The 23189-nt window shown below is 34.6% G+C and overlaps 1 protein-coding gene across 1 annotated transcript; it reads right to left on the bottom strand.

Moving 5' to 3' along the window:
* Nucleotides 1–3281: 3281 nt before the first annotated feature.
* On the bottom strand, nucleotides 3282–12793 carry LOC130837426 (olfactory receptor 10R2). The gene is made up of 2 exons (XM_057710360.1): nucleotides 12767–12793; nucleotides 3282–4229 (listed from the first exon to the last, which is right to left on the bottom strand). Exons 1-2 carry the CDS (start codon nucleotides 12791–12793, stop codon nucleotides 3282–3284), a joined length of 975 nt encoding a protein of 324 aa, XP_057566343.1.
* Nucleotides 12794–23189: the final 10396 nt, after the last annotated feature.

Raw genomic sequence — 23189 nt, 5'->3', positions numbered from 1 at the left:
TTTCTTCTTGCACTGTCCAGTGCATCTATTTTCTTTTTTTCCCTAACAGAGTGCTGACATATCTCCTCTGTAAACCGGGACTTCTATAAAGGCTTTTTTTATCCTTGGGTGTATGCCCAAGTTAGCACTTTGCAGGTGCTCCCCAACTGCAATGAAGAGGAGCTGAGCCAGTTCACAGACACCTGCCATTTCCATAACCCATAATGAGGTCTATCTACCTGTTATCCAATGCACAGGTGGGAAAAACTCCTTCTGGATCCTTGGTGTATGATACTGGGTCCTCCAGCTCCCAGAGAGGTACTTTTTTTAGCTGATAAAAGGTGACAAAAAAGAGGGACAATTTATACCATTATAATGTTCTTCCTCCCTTCTTTCATGTACTTGCTTGAATGGCCCCTTCTTAATGAGGTCTTCTTGGACACCTATTTAAAATCATCACCCCCAACACCTCTGCTCTTTTGCCTTGCTCTGGTTTTTCCCATAGCACACATAATCTTTTAACATATAATTCACTAATATATCCTGCTTATTGTTTAGGTTTTATTTCTCTGCAATAGAATAAAAACTCTGTGAAGGCAGGATTCTTTATTTTTGTTTACTAATGTATCTTGTAACTAAAATAGTGCCTAACACTTAGTAAGTGTTCAGTAAATACTAATTTATTGTATTAAACATGGATAGTTTTGGAATTATAGAAAGAAAAAATGTTTCCATGTAGGCAAACAAATGTGTACATGCTTGAAAGCCTAGCATAATCTTGCTTTTTTTGTTTTTATTTTATTTTTAATTGATTTTTATTGGAGTATAGTTAATTTACATCATGTTAGTTTCTACTGTACAACAAAGTGAGTCAGTTATATATATATATATATATATATATATATGTAAACACACTCTTTTTAGCAGTAAAATTTAATGGAGATCTATTAGTTTGATTTGTTTAGTGTGCCATTTTCAGGGAACTTTCCCTGTCTGACTCTATGTAAACCAATTGGGAAAATGAATTACAGGACATTACCCCTTGACCACAAGTTTGGACTTGTGATTCCACTGAGGCAAACCATTTTCTCTAAACCCGGACTTAAAAACATGAGTAGACAGAGAGTACAGAAAATCATTGACAATTCCCCAAAGAGATGATTTATAAATCCTACAAATTAAAAAAAAAAGTTGCAGTAGCTCTATCTAGTTCCTTCAAAAACCGTGGTCATTGAGTCTTTATTCATATACAAGAGCAGTCCACAAAACTTTCAAAAATTATAATTTTTGTTTATTTAAGTTAATTAGGTTTGGTGTGAAGAACTGTAAGAGTCTGAGATTTTGCATTAGTTACAAGCTAAGAAGATAGTCTGCTACATTTCTATAGATGATGAAGACTCCTAGGTCAAAAACAAAGGGCAGTTTATTCCTGGCAATGGCCAGAGTATCAAAATTTGTGTTGGGCCTCCATTCCCACCGGGAAATGTACATAGAGTAGTAGTGTTACAAGAGAGGGACCCAGAGCATAGGTGACCAGGACAGGCGTAACATTGCCCTCAGCTTGGCTAAACTTCAGAGAGGCTTCTTCCTGACTCTAGACCCCCGATCTCCCTTTTCTTAAAGCATTTACTTTAGAAAATATGTAACTAAATTCTTTCTCTGTCCGAGATAATAAATATTTTAAAACCCTCTAGTCAGTTTTACAACCCAGTAATATCTTTCTCAAAGACCTGGGAACAACCCTTTGAAGCATGATCATTAAAGAAGACATTGTTCTTAATATCCCAGTTTCCATGGGATGATAAGAGCCTAACATTGGTGAGCAACTTGCTACAAGCACAAAATTATATCCTACAATAAAGGCTTGAGATGTTTATTTTTCCTTTTGATAAAATCAGGTAGTAAACATAGACGGTATAAGGGCCTCCAGTACTTTTCCGCTAGCTCATCTCAGCCTTTAAAAACCTTATCACTCTTGGCTATGGCAGAGTGTCAAGTTCACATTTAGTTATAGTCTTTCTCCTTTACTAAAATAACCTTAAAGAAAGTCCTCCCTGCCTGTTTAACATAGTCTGGCACAATTTTTGCTTTGACATAGGGAATCAGCAATAAGCACACTTGTCTCCAAAGAATAAAAGTACCTCTCTCTTCTAAGGCTGTTCACTATAGAAGCACCGAGAAAAATATAAGAGTTAAATTAAAAAGTAATTCAGGAGGCCCACACATGAAGAGGATAATGGAAAATTAGGCCCATAAAGTAGGATAGATAAAAACTTTTAAAAATCACTCTAGTGTCAGACTGCTGTAGAAAGTATTCCAAGCACTAGTGTTGGACACAGAACTCATTTTTGTGAAAGTTGACAGAGGCATTAAATGTAAAGTCTGTTTCTGGAGCTTCCTATTTAATTACTGCAACTTCATGCAATACAGAATTTAATTTCCTAATGTCTACATACTCTATATTCAGAAACTTTAAATTCTATACTGCACCTCAATTTTTTTAATGCACATGACATAATAAAACAGCACTACTCCAGTTAATTGTATATGCTGTCCTAACCAGAATAGAACCTCTGTTTATCCCATGGTGAGTTTTTCTGAAATTCAGCATTGAAGGGAAATTTATATACATGAAGAAAATTTAGTAGATAGATGCAAGAATGCCAATTAATTTATCCTGTCATTATTTTCAAATTATAAAACATAAAATCTGTGACAGGAGGATATAAATAATTTCTCAAACAGGTAAAAAGGAACATTATAACAAAATGTCAAAAGTAGAAAAGACTAAATAGTTAAAACAGAGTGAAACTATTTAGGTAAGATTGGCCATGAGCAACGACTCTCATGAATTGGGTCTATGAATGGATTTAGATAATCTGTGAACTCCTTAAATTATAAGAAATTCTTTCCCCACTCGTGTTCAAGAGGATAATTTAATGTTTGGACATTGCCTTCAAAACACTCTCTGTTGTAATATGTGGACTAGAGTGATAAAGGTGATTAACTATGGCCATAACAAGGCCAACTATTTAATTATTTTTACAAACAATAACATTCTAAACTCAATATTTACCATAAACCTCATAATAGCATCTTATTCTAGAGGAAAAGCAGACATTAGTGTCACATAAGTGACATTATGTGAGCTTTTCTATATTGCAATTGGGGTAAAAAGCTGAGAGAAGAAAATGTGCTAACTACTCTCAAAAAATAAAAATGTTCCATTAAAAAGATGTGGAAATACATTCTTTGTAGGAGAAGAACTATATTTATTACAGAATCTGAAATATAATACTATTTCAATTATATAATTTTAGGGATCCTTTCTTTCCCAACACTTTTCTAATAGCAACTTGGACATCCTTGTTCCTGAGGCTGTATACCATGGGATTTAACAATGGAGTGACAATAGTGTATGTCACTGTTACCAGTCTGTCCTTGTTGGACACATGGTTTGCTGTTGGCCTCAGGTAGGTGTAGGAAGCACAGCCATAGTGAATGATAACAACAGTGAGGTGAGAGGCACAGGTGGAAAAGGCTTTCCGTCTCCCTTCAGCAGAGGGAATCTTCCAGATAGTCCTCAGAATGCAGATATAAGAGACACAGATGAATAAAAATGGGACCACGAGTACAAGAGCCCCACAGATGAATATGAAGTATTCATGAACATCTGTATTTGTGCAAGCCAGACGAATGACTGGTGAGATGTCACAGAAGTAATGGTTGACTTTGTTGGCATGACAGAAAGGGAGGCTGAAAACTAAATGCACTACTGTTAGCGAAGCCAAGAACCCGCCAATCCCACAGGTGGCCCCCAATTTTCCACACACCTGCCAACTCATGAGGATAGGGTAACGCAGAGGGTGACAGATGGCAGCATAGCGATCATAGCCCATTACTCCCAGCAGCAGGCAGTTGGTAATAGCAAAACCAAGGAAGAAAAACATTTGGATGGCACAACAGGTGAAGGAGATTGTCCTGGCCACAGAAAGGAGATTGATGAGCATCTTGGGTAGGATGACAAAGGTGTAGAAAGTCTCTGATGTTGAGAGAATGCCAAGGAAGAAGTACATTGGTATGTGGAGGCTTTTATCCAGGCGGATGACACTAACAATAGTGGCATTGCCACTGAGAATGACCAGGTACAGAGAAAGGAAAACCACAAAGAGGACAAGCTGAATTTCACCAAGGCTTGAAAAACCCAGCAATAGGAACTCGGTAACCATGGTGAGGTTTTCTGCCAAGACCTGAAAAGGAAAGGGAAGTGAATGCATTCAGGTACATGGATATAGCAATCTAGGGTATGCAGGCTTGTATTCCCTTCTTGAAGTGTTGGAAAGATCTTACCTTTTCCAGTTTCTAGCAGCTTCTGGTTCTTGGTCTCCCTCCTCCTTTTTCAAAGCCAGGAAAGTTATATCTCTTTCTCTGACTCTGATTCTGTCTTCCACTTTTAAGAACACTGTGATTTCATGGTCACACACAAATAATATAAAATAATCTCTCTACCTGAAGGTCACAGGATTAACAAACTTAATTTTATCTGCAGCCTTAATTCTCCTTTTTCATGTAACCTAACCTATATACATGTTTCTGGGATTGATACATGGACGTCTTTGGAAGGACATTATTCTGCCTACTGCAGGTAGGAACACACAATGCAAAAATGAAACAAAGAAAATAATTTTTAATGGCATAAAAATCTAGGATCAAATTTAACAAATGAGGTGCAAGACATATACACAGAAAACCACCAATCATTGCTAAGAGAAATTAAAGAAGATCTAAATTAATGAAGAGACATCTACGCTCATGGGTTGGAAGACAACATTATTATGAGGCAGTTATGAGACAACTGATCGATATATTCATCATAGACTTGTTTTGTAAAAATTGACAAAGTGTTCACAAAATGAATATGGAAGGAAACTAGAATAGCCAAAATAATTGTGAAAAAGAAGGGTAAAGATGTAGGACTTATACTTTCTGATTGCAAATCTTACCTTAATGATGGAGTAATCAAGAAAGTATGACACTGGCATATAACTATACACACCAACAATGGTTAGAATTGAGAGCCCAGAAATATACACTTCAGAAGACACCCTTGTAAAAATGAAGAGAGCACCACACAGAGAAAAATACATTTGCAAAGCATATATCTGATAAAGGATTTGTATCCAGAATATACATATAAATCTTACAATTAAAATAAGAGAAGCATGCAGTTTAAAAATGGGCAAATTCTTTCAATAGACATTTCATCAAAGTATATCAGTGGCTAATAGATATGAAAGATATGTTCAGCATCACTTGTCATTAGAGGAATGTAAATTAAAACCACAATCAGACAACTGTTGACATGCACTAGGATGACTATAACTAACACGATAGACACTAAGAGGTGTTGGTGAGGATGTTGAGAGACTGAAACCTTCACATTTTGCTGATGGAAATGTAAAATTATGCAGTCACTTTTGAAAACAGTTTCTGGCAAATATGAACTTACCTAATTACGCGGCATTTTTATTCTCAGGGATATTACCAGAGAGAAATGAATATTATCCATGTAAATATTTTTATGTGAATATTCTCAGCATCATTATTGATACTAGCCAAAATAGGAAAACTCTCCAAATGTCTATCAATTTATGAATAAATAAACTTATGGACAAACAGAATATGATATACCCATAAAACTGAATACTATTCAGCAATAAAAGGAATGAACTATGGTACACACCACAACATAAATATCTTCAAAAACATTATGTTAAATGATAGTAGCCAAGTGCAAAAGACTACACGTTGGAAATTCTATTTATATGAAATGGCTGGAAAAGGAAAATATATATCAGTAGAAAGATTAGTTGTAACCTTGGGATGAGGACTGGATGGAATTTGGCTGCAAACAGGTAAGAGGTATCTTTTGGAGATGATGAAAATGTCTTAAATCTTGATTGTGGTGATAACCACACAACTCTATCAATTTGTACAAATAAAATGTGTGAATTTCATGGTATATTAAGCTATTTTTAAAAGGTTGTTTTGAAGGAAACTCAGATATATTGTTCATTTAATTTTTTATATATGTATCTACTTTAATTACTAAATGGAGACCTTTGGGACATTAGGATCCACTTAATTTTCATTATTTGAGTCCTTCTCTGGGATGCTTTGGTGTTTCGGGAACACACCACAGCCCTTAAAAGAAATTTTGTTAAATAATTTTAAATATAAATCATTTATATTTCTAGTCTGACACCTTAGGATTTACCAGGATACTAATGCTCAATTCTATCTCCAAACTCCAATAAATATAGCAATAAATACACACACACACACACACACACAAAACAAACAGAAAATATCATATACCTGAACAGAGGATTGAGAGAGAGAGTTTCTACTGAATTCAATACAGAGGGATTGAGTTAGAATGTGAACTGTGACTATTTATTTCACATGTCCCCACCTTTGAACAACCACAACGTAGATGTTCAAGGAAAATAAGAAAACCAATGATATCAAAAGACTCACAATCTGTATTTATATACAGGATAACTATATTCTTAAGTAACCAGAATTCCTCCTACTGCTTTTCATTTTCTTTTCCCTATTTATAGATTCATGTGGCGTCCACCACATTTATATCAAAACATGGTCTGTTGTAGGGTTATTGAATTGTGATACATAAACTGCTTTTAGAAACAAATATTGTACATGGGTCAGGGAGGCATGAAAAGCATTGTAAATTGGTGTCAGGATTTCCAACAGTCTTTTCTGCAGTGAAAAAGCAAAGAAACATAGAGTACTTTTGATTTTCTAGTTTAGCAAGGGTAAACATAAAAATCTGATAATTGGGGAAGACAAGAATATATTCATTCATGCAGAATCCTATTAAGTAAAATTATCTTAGATCAAATTTATTCTATATACTCTACACCTAAACCTCCCCTCAAAGTCTAACTAGTAGAAACGAGAATCTTTTAGCATCTTTTTTTATTCAATGTGTTAACACACATTGATCTGGGAGAAATCTATGTTTGGTCAAGGATTAGGAAAAAGAACAAATCCCAAAGCAACATGGAATAAAACACATACCAAAAGGGAAGAATAAACCTAAAGACTTTAAAAACAATCAAATTATGTAAATATTTTACAGAGTTCAGCAAATGACAACTCTACAACAAAACATGACAAAAGAAAATGACAAAAACAAAAACATCCTCAAACAGAAGAAAACTCTTGCAAAACTAACCAACATTAATGAAATGTAATTAAATGAAATAAAGACTTTAAGAGGATTATTAGAGAGAAAATGATAGACAAAGAAGAATGACAAAGCAGATCCAACATGCACAGTGCTGATGTCTCTATAAAACAAACTCAGCATTTGAAACTGTTAAAGAGAATTTCTCTGATATAGAAAAAGATCTGCATCTACACATGGAAACAATTTGTCATCCTTTCACACTGTTCACATCCATGACTAGCCAAACACTTATGAACATTGACCAAAAACAGTGAAATATAAGACATATCCTAGGCAATATATTATATTTAAATATAATGAAAAATTATCTGTGACTCTGAGCAAAAATACTGATCATTAACAATGAGAAAAATCATGTGGATATAATATTTCTTGGCACAATATACAATGCATGATGAGAGTGTGGAGATTTTCAAGAAATTCAAGAAAGGAAAGTTTGATCAAAGATTTTCATACACAGACATACAAAAGATATAGAAAAGTAGTTTTAAGCATCCTAACACTTCAGGAACATTAAAGCCACTAGCTTCTCTTAAAGTCACTAGATGAAGAGATCCTCTCATCATGACATGTCTGGTGGGTCTTTTGGCCAAAGGACTAGTGGTGGACATTGAATACATATACCTAACTATAGATCCAAACAGTATGTAAATGATATGTATCTGACAAAGAAAAAATAACACATTTAAAAAATAAAAACACAATGAAGAGAGAAACGGTGAAGTAGGAAAAGCTTACTTATTGCTGCATAAATAATAGGTGAGGGACTTCCTAGCTGGCTCAGTGGTTAAGAATCTGCCTGCCAATGCAGGGGACATGGGTTCAATCTCTGCTCCAGGAAGATCCCACATGCCACAGAGCAACTAAGCCCATATGCCACAACTATTGACCTTGTGCTCTAGAGCACCGTGAGCCACAACTATTGAGCCTGTGTGCCATAACTACTAAAGCCCACGTGCCTAGAGCCCATGCTCCGCACCAGGAGAAGCCACCAAAATGAGTAGCCCCCGCTCACCACAACTAGAGAAGCCCATGCTCAGCAACGAAGACCCAATGTAGCCAATAAATAAATAAATAAATAACAGGTGAGACTCAATGACTATCACTTAAAACTGATCAAAGAGTGCATGCCTGAGAAAAAGAGACTGAATATTTTTTAAAAATCAGATATACTCTCAAAACAGCACTTGGTTCTATGCATCATATAACATATATCTATAAAAAAGTGATGCAGAAAGGCTAAAAAAATGAAGAGAAGGGAAATTATGCCTAGTACACAGAAACCAAAAAAGCAAGGGTTATGATCTTGATATTGAACAACTTAAAGTTCAGGCCAAGAACATTATGTGAACAAGACAAACAACAATCAAAGATATCTTTAATGTTAGCAGCTAATAATCAAAATGAAATTATAATGGATATAAATTTATGCCCCCCTAAGACACAGATGCAAACTTTATAAGAAGGAAACTATAAGCAGAAACAGGCAGACACACAAATAATGGGTAACTTTAACAAACCACTCTGGTCTAAACAGATCAAGTAGAAATATATAACTCAGGATTTAGGAAAGCTAAACAGCAAAATCAATAAAGGTATCTCTTATAGGTATATATTGAACTTTGGATTCTAATAAAAAACATATGCACTTTCTTTTCAAGGGACATGAAATATTTATGAATATTGACTATTAAGTCACGACAATGTGTCAAACAATGTCACAAATTGGAAAGAATACAAACATGTTTCCTAATCCCACATAATAAACTATTAATGGATAATCAAGTAAAAAGTCTCTTTCATCGTATAATTTAGAAATACTATTAAGTAGCTGTTGGGTTAAAGGGGAAATATAAAGTAAAGTAAAATGTTTCACAAAATAATGTCCATTGTATTCTACATAATAGAAAATATGGGCCAAGTTTAAAACAGTGATTAGAGGAAAATTAATACCTTAATTATATAAATAATTTTAAATAAACATATTTATAAAACATCAGAAATTTAGAAACAGAACAATAAATTAAAGGGAAACAAAAATATAAAATAATACAAATAAAATTAAAATATTGAAAAACAGAAAAATACTAGAATACATGCAAATATGCAAAATACATTTGTTCTTTGAAAAAAAATTAACAAAACATACAAACTACTACTAATTTAGCTTAAAAAATCAAAGAAAAGAGAAAGCACAAATATACATGACAAAATGATATGGCAAATAATCATTTTAGGAAAGAAATTTTCACAGGTCATAATAGAATCATTTGTACAAATCTTTGCAAGGAAATTTGCAAGTCTAAATGAATAATTCTCTGGAAAAATAATTCCTGTCAAAATAAAAATTTATGAAAGGCCAATTTCTTTAAAATAAATGAAGGATATTGTCATAGAGCTACTCCTAAAAAACAAAAACAAACAAAACAAAATAAAAAGCCCTGCTATGCCTACACTGTTTCAAAGAGAAACCAAATAAACCTTCAAAAATGAGATGATCTCAATGCCACAAAAACTCTTCCTGAAATATGATTATAGTTTTAATAAATAGAAAAATATTGGTTAAGTCTCCAACTCACATAATGTTCAAAAAATTCTTGTGGATATGTCAACAAAAAAATGCATAATAAACAAAAAGATTAGGATAAAAGGTATTACTTGAAAAAAATTGCAAAACTAAGCTTAAAACTAAGGACAGATTATCAGAGAGCAGTAATTAACCAACAATTTGCCTGTATAAAATAAAACATTGTCAATAAAAGCACAATCAGAAATATCAGAAAACAAACAATAAATTAAAAATTACCAAAAGCAGTTTCAAAATGTTAATATCAATAAAAAATGTATTACAAACTGATGGAGAACATAAACTTCTAGTGTAGAAAATTGATTTAGTATACGGCTTATAAAATAGAAATAAAATGCATCAAATATATAGAAATTAGTTTCACATCATTTTAAATACAGTGCAAATTAAATAAACTGAGAGATCATTTACAAACTCATCAAATCAGCAGTAGTGATGTGGATTATATGACTAGCAACAAAACTATTTACTCATGTGGTTAAAAGTTGGTTATAATTTTATGGAAAGAAATTCAGCAAGATGTATCAAGGCCCTTGAATATATTTATTCATTTTTTTCTAGTAATTCCATTTTTGAAATATATCCTACTGTAATAGATTTATGCATGAAGATGTATTTAGAGTAAGGAAAATTTGGTAGTCATAATACGAACTAATGGTACTAGGCTTAAGAAGGCAGTATTATGTAGTGGGTGAGAGGAACGAATCTGGAGACAGGTAACTTGGATTTGGGTCTTAGGTTGGTAACTGTGTGACTTTGAACAAGTTACTGCGTTAAAGTTTCTTCATCTGAAAAATGGCAGATGTGAGGATTAAATATATCTGTATATGAAAAGTGTTTAAAATATCATCTATGCATAAGTCTGCTACTAGTGGTGTGATTTTCTTTGACTATCTTTTTTTTTTTTTTTTTTGCTGGGCTCTTTCCTCTAAACAAATCAGCCATTCAAAGACAGTGGTTTTGAAACTTAACACTTATCCCATCACTGAGTTTATACTCCTGGAATCACGTTAATGGTCAATACCAGCAGTTTTAATACACAAACAGTATAGATGAGAAAAACAAAGAATCCATTCGGGAAAGTACACAATGTCTGAGTGACACTTCTTTAAAGTGAATCTTCTGTTTCAGGCTGTGTGTTTGCATGTGCACCTGCATGTTAGGTGGGAATTAAAACACATTTCTTACTCTGTCTTGCAGGTAAAACCATGAACACAGAATACACAACACAATAGGATGACAGCTTTGTTGGTAAACTTTTTTTACCTTTTCAGGCCCCTTGATTTCCATATCGGGTTTTGTTTTGTTTTTGTTTTTGTTTTTTTACAGGACTGATTCTTCTCTAGAGGCAAAAGAGGAATCTGAAGAGAAGAGAATCAGTGTTTCTGAAAATGAAATATATATATACATATATCCATGATACTCTTTACTCTCAATATTGTTTGCCTTTCCTTTCTCATTGTAGAGCCCAAAGGGGGAAATTAGAAAAATATCATTCAAGGCAGGAATCTATAGATTTTTGCTTCCACTGCTTTTGACATGAGAAGATCAATTGGAGGTGAAGATCTTCAAGATTTATATGGGCAGCAAAGAATACAGGGTCCTGATGGCATTGCAAACACAGAGAAAAGCTTGGACAGGGTGGCAGGAAATAGGAGAATAAATAGGAAAAGTGAGTATTGAAACAATTCAGCTGGGAAGAGGTGGTGTATGCAGAGAAATTAAAAATTTTATTGAGTGACTTCTTACCCAAAACCTTATAATGATTCCTGCAAACTTTACATGTTCCAATTTCCTTGGCCAAAAAAAGGGGGGTGGTGTTGCTATTGATAAGTTTGGTGCTCACTACATTCCAAATTCATCTCTTCCATCTCCCAGATTTTATCCCAATACTTTTAATCATACAGACATTGAGCATGAGTGAGCCATGCCATGTCGTATCACATCAGTGCCTTTTTTAGTTTGGGGTAGATCCTCTGAACTCTCAGGGAAAAAACAAAACATTTGCTCTCAAGTTTCATTCCCAAAGCACTTCTTTCAATTCAACAAATATGTGTTGGGTACACAGTAAGTCACAGCCACTCTATTAGATGTTTGGGATACACCAATGAACAAAACAAAGATCCCTGCCCTCATGAAACATATACTCTAGAATTTCTCACATTTTAGGTAATTCTAGATGATGACCACACTTGCTCAGGAAAAGTCAAGCTCTTAGAAGGCAGACACCGTGGTGTTGTTCATTTGACTTAAGTTTATGTGCCAGGCACCATGTATTCACATACATCCCTCTAACCCCATCATCATTACATTTCCTAGAAAATAGCAAATATTCAATATATATGTGAGAGAATCAATGATTAAACAAATTAGTACATGAATGAATCATCACAACTGATTTATATATATTTGTCATATAGCTGGTAAAGGTATTAAATGAGCGAAGAAACTAGAATAAGATTTATATTGTGAAGAAAGCACTAGATATGAAGTAAAAAGGAACAAATTCATATTTCAGCATTTTCTTTGAGTAAATAAAGCTTCCTAAATCTCAGTTTTCTCTTCTAAAATTTGGAATATTATGAGAATTAATGAACAGAAAAAGTAAAAATGTAGCCCAGAATAACTAATAACTAGTTATTACGTATGAGATGGCATAAATATACTGCAATATTTTATATAATTTAATGAGTCATATTCTTTAAGCTATCTATGAAATAAGGAAGCTCAAGCCATCAATGTGAAAGAGTTTCATTTTCCCCAAAATGTGAGTCCTGAGTTACAGTTGAATGCAGTTGTCCTGTCTTTTATCATGGCCTTTAAGAAAATGTTCAAATAATTTGCTGCAAACAGCCATTTCCATATTCCCATATAGATCTTCCTCCCATTCTTTCAAAATTATTTAAGCCAGTGATAAGACTCACCACCACACTCCCAAGAACAGTTTTCATTATGCTCCATCTGAATGTCCAAACCCAGCTACAACCCTAATGGGCATTTTTCTGATTATCAACATTGCTGTAAATGCCCTACTTAGTAATTTCACTACTCAGCACCCTAGGGAACCATTACCACATCACTCCTGAAACAGGTCCTGCCTTCTCTCAGTTGGGAAATGTGATCCAAGGGGAAAATGGACCTCGAGGATCTCTTGCCAAAAAATGAACCATGCAATAGTCCAGAGGAATTTTCTAGTTTCCTTTCCTATTTTAGACTCCCTAGTGAGGTGGCTTATTAGAAATCTGGATGCTGCTGGACATATCAGCAGAAAAGACCTGGTAACTCCCACGCATGGGCTTCCTTTGTAATAGTTCTTGCTTTTCATCCTTTGGTTGGAGGTAAGAATTTCCTAAGCTTGTCCATCCTGTACTCTAGCCTCTATTTCAAAGTCGAGGACTATGTTATTGACTTGTATAAGCTGTTTGTATATTCTGGAAATTAATCCCTTGCCTGTTATTATAGCCCCTTCCAATCATCCCCTTTACCTGATAAAAGCAATTTCCCTTTCCTTGTTCTCTGGGTTTGCCTATGTCCCGACATAGTTTGCATATCCCAAATTGCAATTCCTCTGGCTATTCCTGAATAAACTTGATTTCACTGGTCAAATAACTGGCTATTATATTGTTAAAGTTGGTAGTTCTATGTGTGTTACAAAATCTTTCATGCTGCGTGGTGAAGAGGCTAGGAAAAATAAAAGAATTAAGGTAAAAAAAAAAAAGGTTGAAAACATTTCAGTAAATCATCTGCAAATTAGTGAGTCAACCTATAAAGGGACACTATAATGTGAGGCCTATGATATCAAATCTGCATTCTTAGCAGATTCCATACAAGAAAAGAGGTCTACAAATATAAGGAGCATGAAAGAGGTTTCAAGAAGATCTGAGACCCGAACAAGACTTGGAAAATGCACAGTGGTGATGTTTCAGGCAGAAGAAAAAATGAGACTCTCCAAAGATGTTAAATTCTATAAAAAGTGTGAGAAAAACAAAGCTTTCAGAAACCAGAGCAGCAAATATAGTCACAAAATCTAGTAAATTGCCTGAATGTGGAGGGGATGAGGGATTCTATTCTTTCATCATAAATTCAGGATAAACAGACACCAGGAAATATACTTGGTGTGAACAATGGCTATAGAAAAATGTTTAAGAAATAATCCATCTACATAGAAGGAATACTCTATATTTGGACACCTCTGGAAAAAAAAAAGCTTCCATTAGAAATCAGGATAATGTAAAAACAGCTTTGGCAAGAAGAGGTTTAAAGTGACCAATACCAATCAATTCATTCAGAAATAGACACGGAAGCAATGCTCACTGTTTTTCTACCACAAATAAGAATAAATCCTGTACCTGAAGAAATTCTCTAGAGAACAAAGCTGTGAATGTGCAAACAGGTCAAAAAAGCTTCAAACAAGGAAACAACATGAGATCCATCTTTGCATTCAGTGAACAGTAAAGCAAGGCTGTGACTGTGGATAACGGGAGAGTCAGCTGGTGTTTTCTCCTCATCAGGTATGTTTAGAACAAAGAGAGATGTGCTGGTCAGACTCAACAGGAAATTCTGCAGAAATGGAAACTCTGGACTTGAAAGCAGCTGCAAACAAAAAACACAAAAGGCATAGAAACAGTGACAGGTGATTAACAAAGCTGAAGTTTTTGAGAGACATTGATTTCCCAATGAATACTTGCTCCAAAGAAAGGTTAATGTAGAGGGCTTAGTCAAGAGACTCAAGAAAGTCCCAGAAACAAACTCCTCAGAATTACTTTGCTAATAATTACAGATCCATGTTTGCTGTAGAAAGACTCTGTATATGAGAACCAGAATGCAGGCTATATGTTCCTTTTTCTTTTCCAGTTCACCCCATCCTCTTACATATGCCTCCAGCATAGCCCTGCCTTCCCCCTCCAGCTTCTCAGATGTGGGCAGTAGCTATTAACCACTATCCCCCACATCTGAGTCTTAGGAGTTTTATCTGCTATTGAATTAATTACATCATCCACCTATAATGCATTGCAGTGTGGTCAGCACATACATTCACTGCAGTAACACTACTCTAATGCACACAATAAGCACTTTTAGAAACACCTTTTCTGCATGTGTCTTTTTTTTAATTGTGATATAAAAAAACACATACCATGAGATCTAACCTTGTGACAAGTTTTTAAATGTACAGTACAGTTTTGTTAACTATAAGCCCAGTGATGTATAGAAGATCTTTAGAAATTTTTGATTTTGCATAACTGAAACTTTGTACTCATTGAACAGAATCTTCCCATTTCCCCCACCCTGACAACCACCATCCTACTTTCTGCTTCTATGAGTTTGGTTGCTTTAGATACATCACACTAGTGGAATCACCCAGTATTTCTCCTTTCACTGGCTTATTTCACTTAACATTGTGTCCTCCAAGTTCATCAGTGTTGTTGCATTCTATATAGATGATCTAGTTATTGTTGAAAGTGGGGTAATGAAGTCGACTAGTATTGGTTGCTGTGTGATTCTGCCTTCATATGTTAACAATTGCTTGATATATTTAGGTGCTTCAATGTGGGGTACATAAATATCTACAATGGTTATATTCTCTTGATGACTTTTCCACTTTACCATCATATAAAGACATTATCTCATTTCTCTTTTTTTTGACTTAAAGTCTATTTTGTCTGAAATAAGAATAGCCACCCCTGCTTTTCTTTCAAGGATGTTATTTACTTAACCTCAACTCTCATACTTGTTGTCATAAGGTTATCATATTATTCCCTTATCCTCTTTATAAAATCTTCATAAATAATGAAATGTCTGCTCTTTCAATTCCAGATATCAGTAACATGCATATTCTCCCTTTTATCAGTCTGGCTGGAGGTTTATCCGTTTTATTTATCTTTTGAACTATATTTTGATTTAATTGATTTCTATAATTCTTCACTTTTGTATCCATTCAGTTTTACTCTTTTCTCTAATATTTCCTTCCTTCAATTTCACTGGATTTAATATATTCTTCTTTTTTCCTAGTTTCTTAAGGTGGCAGTTTAAATCATTGATTTTAGATGCTCTTCCTTTCTAATTTAAGTATTTAAAACTATAAATTTTCCTTTATGCACTGTTAGCTGCATACTACAAATTTGCATATGTTGTCTTTTCATCTTGTTTAATTCAAAATATTGTCCAATATTTATTTCAACTTTTCTTTGAACCATGAATTATTTAGAAGTATTGCTTATTGCCAAATATACAGAGATTTTCCAGAAATTTTTTTTATTATTTTTTGCTTGTTTGAAATTGCATTGTGATTGCAGAACATTCTTCATATGATTTTCAATCATTTTAAACATATGAAAATTTGTTTCATGGTCCAGAATTTGTTTTTGCCTGGTGAGTGTCCCTTGTGCTCTTGAAAAGAATATGCTTTGTGCTATTGTTGGATGGAATGTTCATGTCAAACAGGTCAAGTTGGTTGATAGTGTGGTCAAGTCTCTCAGACCTCATGAGTCTCTTCCTGTCTCCTCCCCGTCATCCTTTTGCATCTTGTAAAAGCATTTGGCACCCAGCCACAAGCAACTGCTGAATTATCTGAGCTTAACCCAATATCTTGTCACTAAAGACAAGTATGTGGCTTCTCCACCACCACAAAAATACCAGATGCTTATAGGTCCTACGTATTTACTCTCAGAAAAGTGAAGATTTTGAGTTTTTTTTTTTGTTTTGATAATATACATGCAATATACAAGATGGCTTTATTTTTTAAATAAGTGAAGAGTGTCAGAGAGTTATATTTTCTACAACAAAAGCAAGGTGAACAGAAATAAAGAGTTTTTCTTTTATTGCAAATGTTCACCTTTAAATGGAAGGTGGGAAATCTCCCCTCCATAATTCCACATTAAACACACCCCCACACAAAGTTTTCAAAGTAGACACATCCTATATCTAGGTCCACATTTCTGGTATGAGTCACTTCCGATGCTTAATAATTTTAGGCTGATTGATTAAGAGAGGTAGCTTCATGTTTTCAGCTTCAAGTTGATAAGAAACTTCTCATGAACTGAGAATTCCTTTGGAAGAACGCTCCATGTATTTGAAAGGTTAAATCATACACTAAAAGTCCTTTCCTGGGACCCACTTACTGGGGGGGATGATCATTTTTAAATTGTGGATACAGTCTCTTTCTTGGAGAAGAACTAAAATTTTGTCATGTATTTGACAAATGTAGACATTTACAATAATATTAATTACTGTAACCAGTTCTCTTTTAACATTATATATTTCCTTAATTTCTAGCTGAAACATTGATGCTTGAAAATCTTTAATTTTTTTTTCCATTTTCCCCAGGCATACTTATTACTAACAGGTTTTTGTTAAATGTTATCTAGTGAAACTGTTCTCGCTTTCATTAAGAATAGGGGCATCATGTTTATCACAAGGCAATGCTTCAATTGAAGTAACTGAAAAATTACCTTTAACACATTCTTAAACTTCAGAATCCCCTCCTTCTTTAACTAGAACAAAACCCCAAGTTATCTTTAACTTTCTCTTACTTCTATTGATACTTTCTAGCCTGCTATCTTAGGGCTCCCAAACACAATTTTTTTCAGCAGTGCTATTCCCCTAAAAATGGTCCTGAGGTACAGGTTACTGTGAGCCCAAGTACAGGCTCAGAGCCTCCCCTTAATTTCATCACAGAGACTGCTTGAGACTCTGGTGCAACTATTGACAAAACTTCAGGCAAGTTTCAAGGAAGTGTGAAGGTGAAGTCCATAGAAAGCAACTCCTCTTTGTTACTGGCTTGTTTTTTGTTTTTGTTTTTGTTTGTCTTGTTTTGTTTTTCTCTCCCCAATGATGTGTCATTTAACTTCTCATTTAGATTAGATTGTGCAGCCAGGATTAATCTTCTCTCCTTGCTTTTGTTCAGTCCTTTCTCAATGTACACAGTAATCACTGAAAACGTCTCTTTATTGACCCCTTAAATCCATTCTCTACATCAGATCCAGTTAACTTTCCAAAATGAAAACATTATATTTCATCCTTACCAAAAACTCTTCTTGGTATTAAAAAAATAAAATATCCCCAGTGTAAGAAATGGGTGAACTGGGTCATCAGCTTTGTTTACAGCTTGGAAGGAGGAAATCCCCTGGCAATGTTTACAATCAGAACTGTGTCCTCTCAGATCTCTGTTTGACACAGTTTTATGCTTTCCTGTTAGTTGCTGGGGAGTAAAAATGTGTTATTTCACCTTTAGACAGTGTTGTATCTCTATCATTTATTTATTTATTTTTTTATTCTGACCTAATGTTTGCACACCTGGTATCTCAGATCATCCTTGTACAGACGCCTTGTGTAAAAAAAGACTAGCCATGATACTTTTATGAAACTGTGAAATGAAATTATAGTCAGTCTTACTTTATGAGTATTCTGTTTCACAAATTTATGACTCCTCTTCTGCACCATCCCTGAAATTTGCACTTTTTAATTTCATCACCTTGCTGATTTACTTGCTAGTACAGTAGTAAATTTTAACACATGCTTGAGATATTTTTTCTAAGAATTTTTAACATATTTTTAAACACATGGCCTTTCATTTCTTATGAGATCACATTTAAATAATGCAGCATGACATGCAAAGTCCTGTATGTCCCACTCCTTATTTCCAGTCTTATTTCCAGCCCACCTCCTCAAAATCTGTCTGTTCTTCTTAATCTTGCTGAGGTGAAAAACCAGCTTTCTCCCAATTTATTACGTACCAAAGATTTTGTAAAATATAATGAAAATGAATATTTCAAATGCAAAATAAAAAGGAAATGCAGGCCGTTTCTTGCTTTTATTATTAAATTAACATACATGAAATTGCTCTGTTGAATTGGTATAAAAGTTTCTAAACATTTATTTTGGGTATCTATACCTACCTTGTTACTGACAAGTAACAAATATTCCCTAGTCTCCTTCTGTTCTTTGACATTTCTCTCTGCTTCAGGTAGCTCCAAATAAGTAGAATCCCCACAAGGTTCAAAACTGAAATACTGTCTGTCTTCGTACCTTCACTCCCTCAGTTTGGAGTTCCCCCAGGGTGGGAGGAGTGTACAGCCTTTCAACTCTCAGTTTAAGTGGGATGTCTGAAGTCTTTCCTGTAACCCTCAGGCAGAACTGGCTGCTCCTTCCCTTATGCCCTCAGTCTAACCCATGACACAAAACACTTGCTTCTGACCAGCAATCACAGTGCTGTACTCTCACTATTTATCCATATGACTATCTCCACCACCGGAGAGAAGTTCTCACACTTTTCATTACTGTCCTCAAACAAGTGTCTTTAGCACGGACTCATCTCAGTTCTAGACCTAAACCCGATGTCCTGTTTGACCTTCCATTCTGAATCTTAACCAGCACTTCAGGTTAAACATCCAAAGCCAAGTACACCCTTTGCCCTCCAAATCTGTTCCCTCCATAGTCTGATCTATCTTGGTTCATTGTATTCCAAAGGATTCCAAAAGGGATTCTAGCTTCTTAGAACAGAAACTTGGAGTCATTCCTGACTCCTTTTTTCCCCCCCTGAAACAACAGAATCCATCATCAAGTCTTGTTGGTTCTACTTTCAAAACACACATAGTTTCAAATCTCTTTTCACCATCTCCACCTCCAGTGCTGTGGTTTCATACTATCACTGTCTCCTTGAATCATTATAGTAGGACTGAAATAGGCCCTGTTCTTTCCACCCTGTCCCTGTGCCCAAATCTATTCTCAACAAAACAGTAAGAATAATCCTTTGAGAAGGGAGGGAATACGGGGATATGTGTATAAAAACAGATGATTGAACCTGGTGTACCCCCCCAAAAAAAAAAAAAAAAAGAATAATCCTTTGAAAAGGAAATCAGATCATATCTCTTCTCAGATCAAAACCTCACAATGGTTTCCATCCTATTCCGAGGAAAGAGATAAGTTTCAGAGTGACCTACAAGACCACAAATTATCTGGAAGCTCATTCCTCTGAGACCTTGTTTCTGACCATTTCCACTGGCAGAGATTTTCAAGAAGAAGAAACACAGCTGTCCTGGATCCCTGCATTGGAGAAAGCCCTACAGCCAGGGACACTTATATCCCTGGGCTGGGCCAGCAGGGTGATGGGGCAACACAGTGCTGGGCAGAGATTTGAGGGTCTCATCCCCACCTGAGCCCCTCAGGTCTGAGGATGCTTTAAGAGTGACTTCAAGATGAGCCAAAAGCAAACATATGTTCTATGTTCACACAAAAGAAAGCATAAGTTGTTCTTAGACTTTGTAGAGTAAAAATTGTAAAAGTAAAGTTTCCTTTGAAAAGGGTCAGAAGGAGCAGCGCCCTCAGTGGCAGCGTGCTGGGCTGGGAGGCGAGGAGGGAATTGCGGGAGTCTCGACGCCCCTGGTGATTGGAGGTCAGCAGAGTCAGGGGCGTGATGCAAAGCACTCCCAAGTCCCAGTGTCCAGAGTCCCAAGTGGTTCTCCTCTGATTGTTTGCACTTGATATAAATTATATGATCGTTAGACATTGAGCACCGGAGAAGCGTTTTAGCAACTCAGGACTTAAGTATAGTTGAAATACAGTAACCGTATGTTGTTTTTTTGTAATAACTTAATTCAATGTCAGAATGGTTACTTGACTCATGGTGTAAACTGTGTTGCTAGGTTCTTAAATGCTGAGTGAATTAACAAGAAATGACAGTGTTGTTTTCCTCTTTCTTGAATTCCTAAATATTTAAGATTAAATGATGGTGGTAAATGTTACTTTAAGTCATAAGTAAATGCAAATTTTTTTTATTGAAGTATAGTTGATTTAGAATATTGTGTTAGTTTCAGGTGTACAGCAAAGTGATTTGGTCATCCATATATATGGATATACCTATATTCTTTTGTATTATTTTCCATTATAGTTTATTACAGTATATTGAATGTCGGTAGTTCCCTGTGTTATACAGTAAATCCTTGCTGTTTATCAAATAAATTTTAATTACGGTTATTTTGTCCCTAAATTTGTATGCTCACTTTAAGAAATGTTAGGTTGTTTTAAGATGATTCTCTGTCATGACCATATAAAGTATTGTTGTAGACTTTTAAATAATTACAGAATAAGGTTTATCTCAGTGATGCATTTTATATTGCTTTTCCCAGAAAACATCTCTGATAAAATTTAATGCTTCTGTTTTCTGAATTAAAAGGTAAAATAAAATTGAGCCTCTTTACAAAAAATATATATAAAATAATAAAATAAAATATTTGGCTAATTCATCATGTTGGAACACACTTTTGAACTTTATTTGTAATAGATTATTGTGTGTGATCATCTATGATGATTAAGTGCAGGACCCCTTTCCCAGCTGTTTATTGTATAGATGATTACTTCTGGTAAACAACCATTCCTATATTTGATTCAATGTGTACTTTATGACTAGCTGGCTTATTATCCCCTCTGTTTAGTCTTATCTGCTTACACAAATAGCCATGCATACAAACAAAACTATAATTAACAGAAAGTGTGTATATATGTAACACTCCTGCTTATTAAAGTCAATAAAAATTATACATATATGATAAAATTCACATATCTTTTGCTTTGTAATGAAATACTTTATTTCATATTTTGAAAATCACTGTTGTTCTTCATTTGAAAAGTATTGGTAACCTAGAATTTTCTTAACACAAAATGAAAGCAACTACCTCTCCTAAAGGAATTTATCTTTTTTTCTTTAAATGTAGAATATGGATTCTGGGACACATATGATATTTTAGTGGTAGGCAATGGTGCTGCTACTAGTGTTTTGGGGACCCTTTTAATAATGACAGAGATTGAGAATAATTTTTAGGTCTTTTAACATGTTGAGTTCTAATTGAGTTTATGTAAATCCTTTACAACTGATATGCTTTTATTTGCTGCTATGACCAAACTAGCTAATTTTGCCAGTCAACTGAAACTAAAGGAAAGGTTGTTAAGAGGTTCTTTATTAAATCCCAAGAGAAGTGAACGAGCCTGATTTGATGCTATTGTACATAAAAGTCTTTAGGAGATTAGACACAAAAAATCATTTTCTGGACCTAGGTATCAAATGAGACATAGAACTGAAAAATAAGCCATACCTCATGCCCTTGTATAGAGCATCCCTCCAAAAGGCACTTGAAAATTGTTCAGATGCTTTGGGAGAGAAGGTTAGAGTATATCATCTTATCATGGGTACTGGCAGCGGTGGAAGTTATAAAGCTGCTCCAAGCAACCCTGTGAGCGGAAGATAGCTGGCAAGTGGAAACATGAGCTGGAGAGAAAAAAAACAAGTCAAAAGCCACTTGATAACTGATGCTGAAAACCTGATTTGTGAGCATAGGTGAGACACACTTTTAGTAAGGCTAAATTTGTACCCAATAAGCAAATTGGGGTCACTGTAATTTGGGTATAGATAAAATTGTGCCCAATTTTACAGTCCTTCAATGGTGAGACCAGGTATCACTTGTATTTTAGAACTCATCTTCTTTTACCTAAGAAGAGCTACACATTCATTCAAAACTCTCCAGCGACTTTCAGTGCCTGTGCAATGGCCTATGAAGCTCCTTTATGGTCCGACTCCAACTCGGTGGCCTCATCTCCCACTGTGTTACCCATCGCTTACTCCAATCCAGCTATGCTGAAGTTCTTACAAATTCCAGAACACATCCAGTATAGTGCTACTTTATTTGTAGTTCCTTTGCTTGGAATGCTCTTCCCCCAGATACTACATTATGTGTTTCTTGTTCCTGCTTTAGGTCTCTTCTGGTTTTATTTCTGAATTCCCAGGACAAAAAAAAAAATCTCAAATTTTTAGACAAAATACTGACTGCTTACAAAAGAAGAGAATGACACTGGCTTCAAATGTCTCTAGTGTAATGCTGTAGAGAGAGAGATTTAAGAATTTTGGGATAATGACATAATTCCAAAATGTTTTATTTAGTCAAATTTTCATTCTCCAATGAGGGCAAAATTAATCCATATTTGAACATTCAGAAAGTCAAAGAATGTGCTATTTAACACCTTTTATGAAACAAATTCTCTGGGTAAAACCAAAACTTGAATAAAGAACTCAAGAAATGTTGCAAAACATTCTTGAATAAAATAATTTTTAAAATATATTGTTAACTCTAAATAATTGTTTAAAATGAGCTTATAAAATTTAAAACATTTGTTTACTATTTCAGGAAAAATATTAATAGCAATCAAATAATTAAATTCCATTTTACTTCACTAAAATCTGGTGAGGGAGATGAAAAGAAAGGAAAGAAATAAGGTTTATTTTAAATCATATCTTATTGATCATAAGAGCACAAAATAAGATGGAGTTGGCAATGAAAAATTGTTTAAATTATGATGTTC

The sequence above is a fragment of the Hippopotamus amphibius genome, chromosome 1, assembly GCF_030028045.1.
Source record: "Hippopotamus amphibius kiboko isolate mHipAmp2 chromosome 1, mHipAmp2.hap2, whole genome shotgun sequence".
NCBI classification, from domain to species: Eukaryota; Metazoa; Chordata; class Mammalia; order Artiodactyla; family Hippopotamidae; genus Hippopotamus; species Hippopotamus amphibius.
Note: the sequence above shows the minus strand (reverse complement) of the source record. Positions and strands in the feature narration are given on the sequence as shown.

Coding starts and splice junctions, on each gene's coding strand:
- LOC130837426 (XM_057710360.1), bottom strand. CDS start 12,793: ATGAAAACTGTTCTTGGGAGTGTGGTG. Junction 4,230..12,766: donor CTGTTCTTGGGAGTGTGGTG/GTGAGTCTTATC, acceptor TTTCCTTTTCAG/GTCTTGGCAGAAAACCTCAC.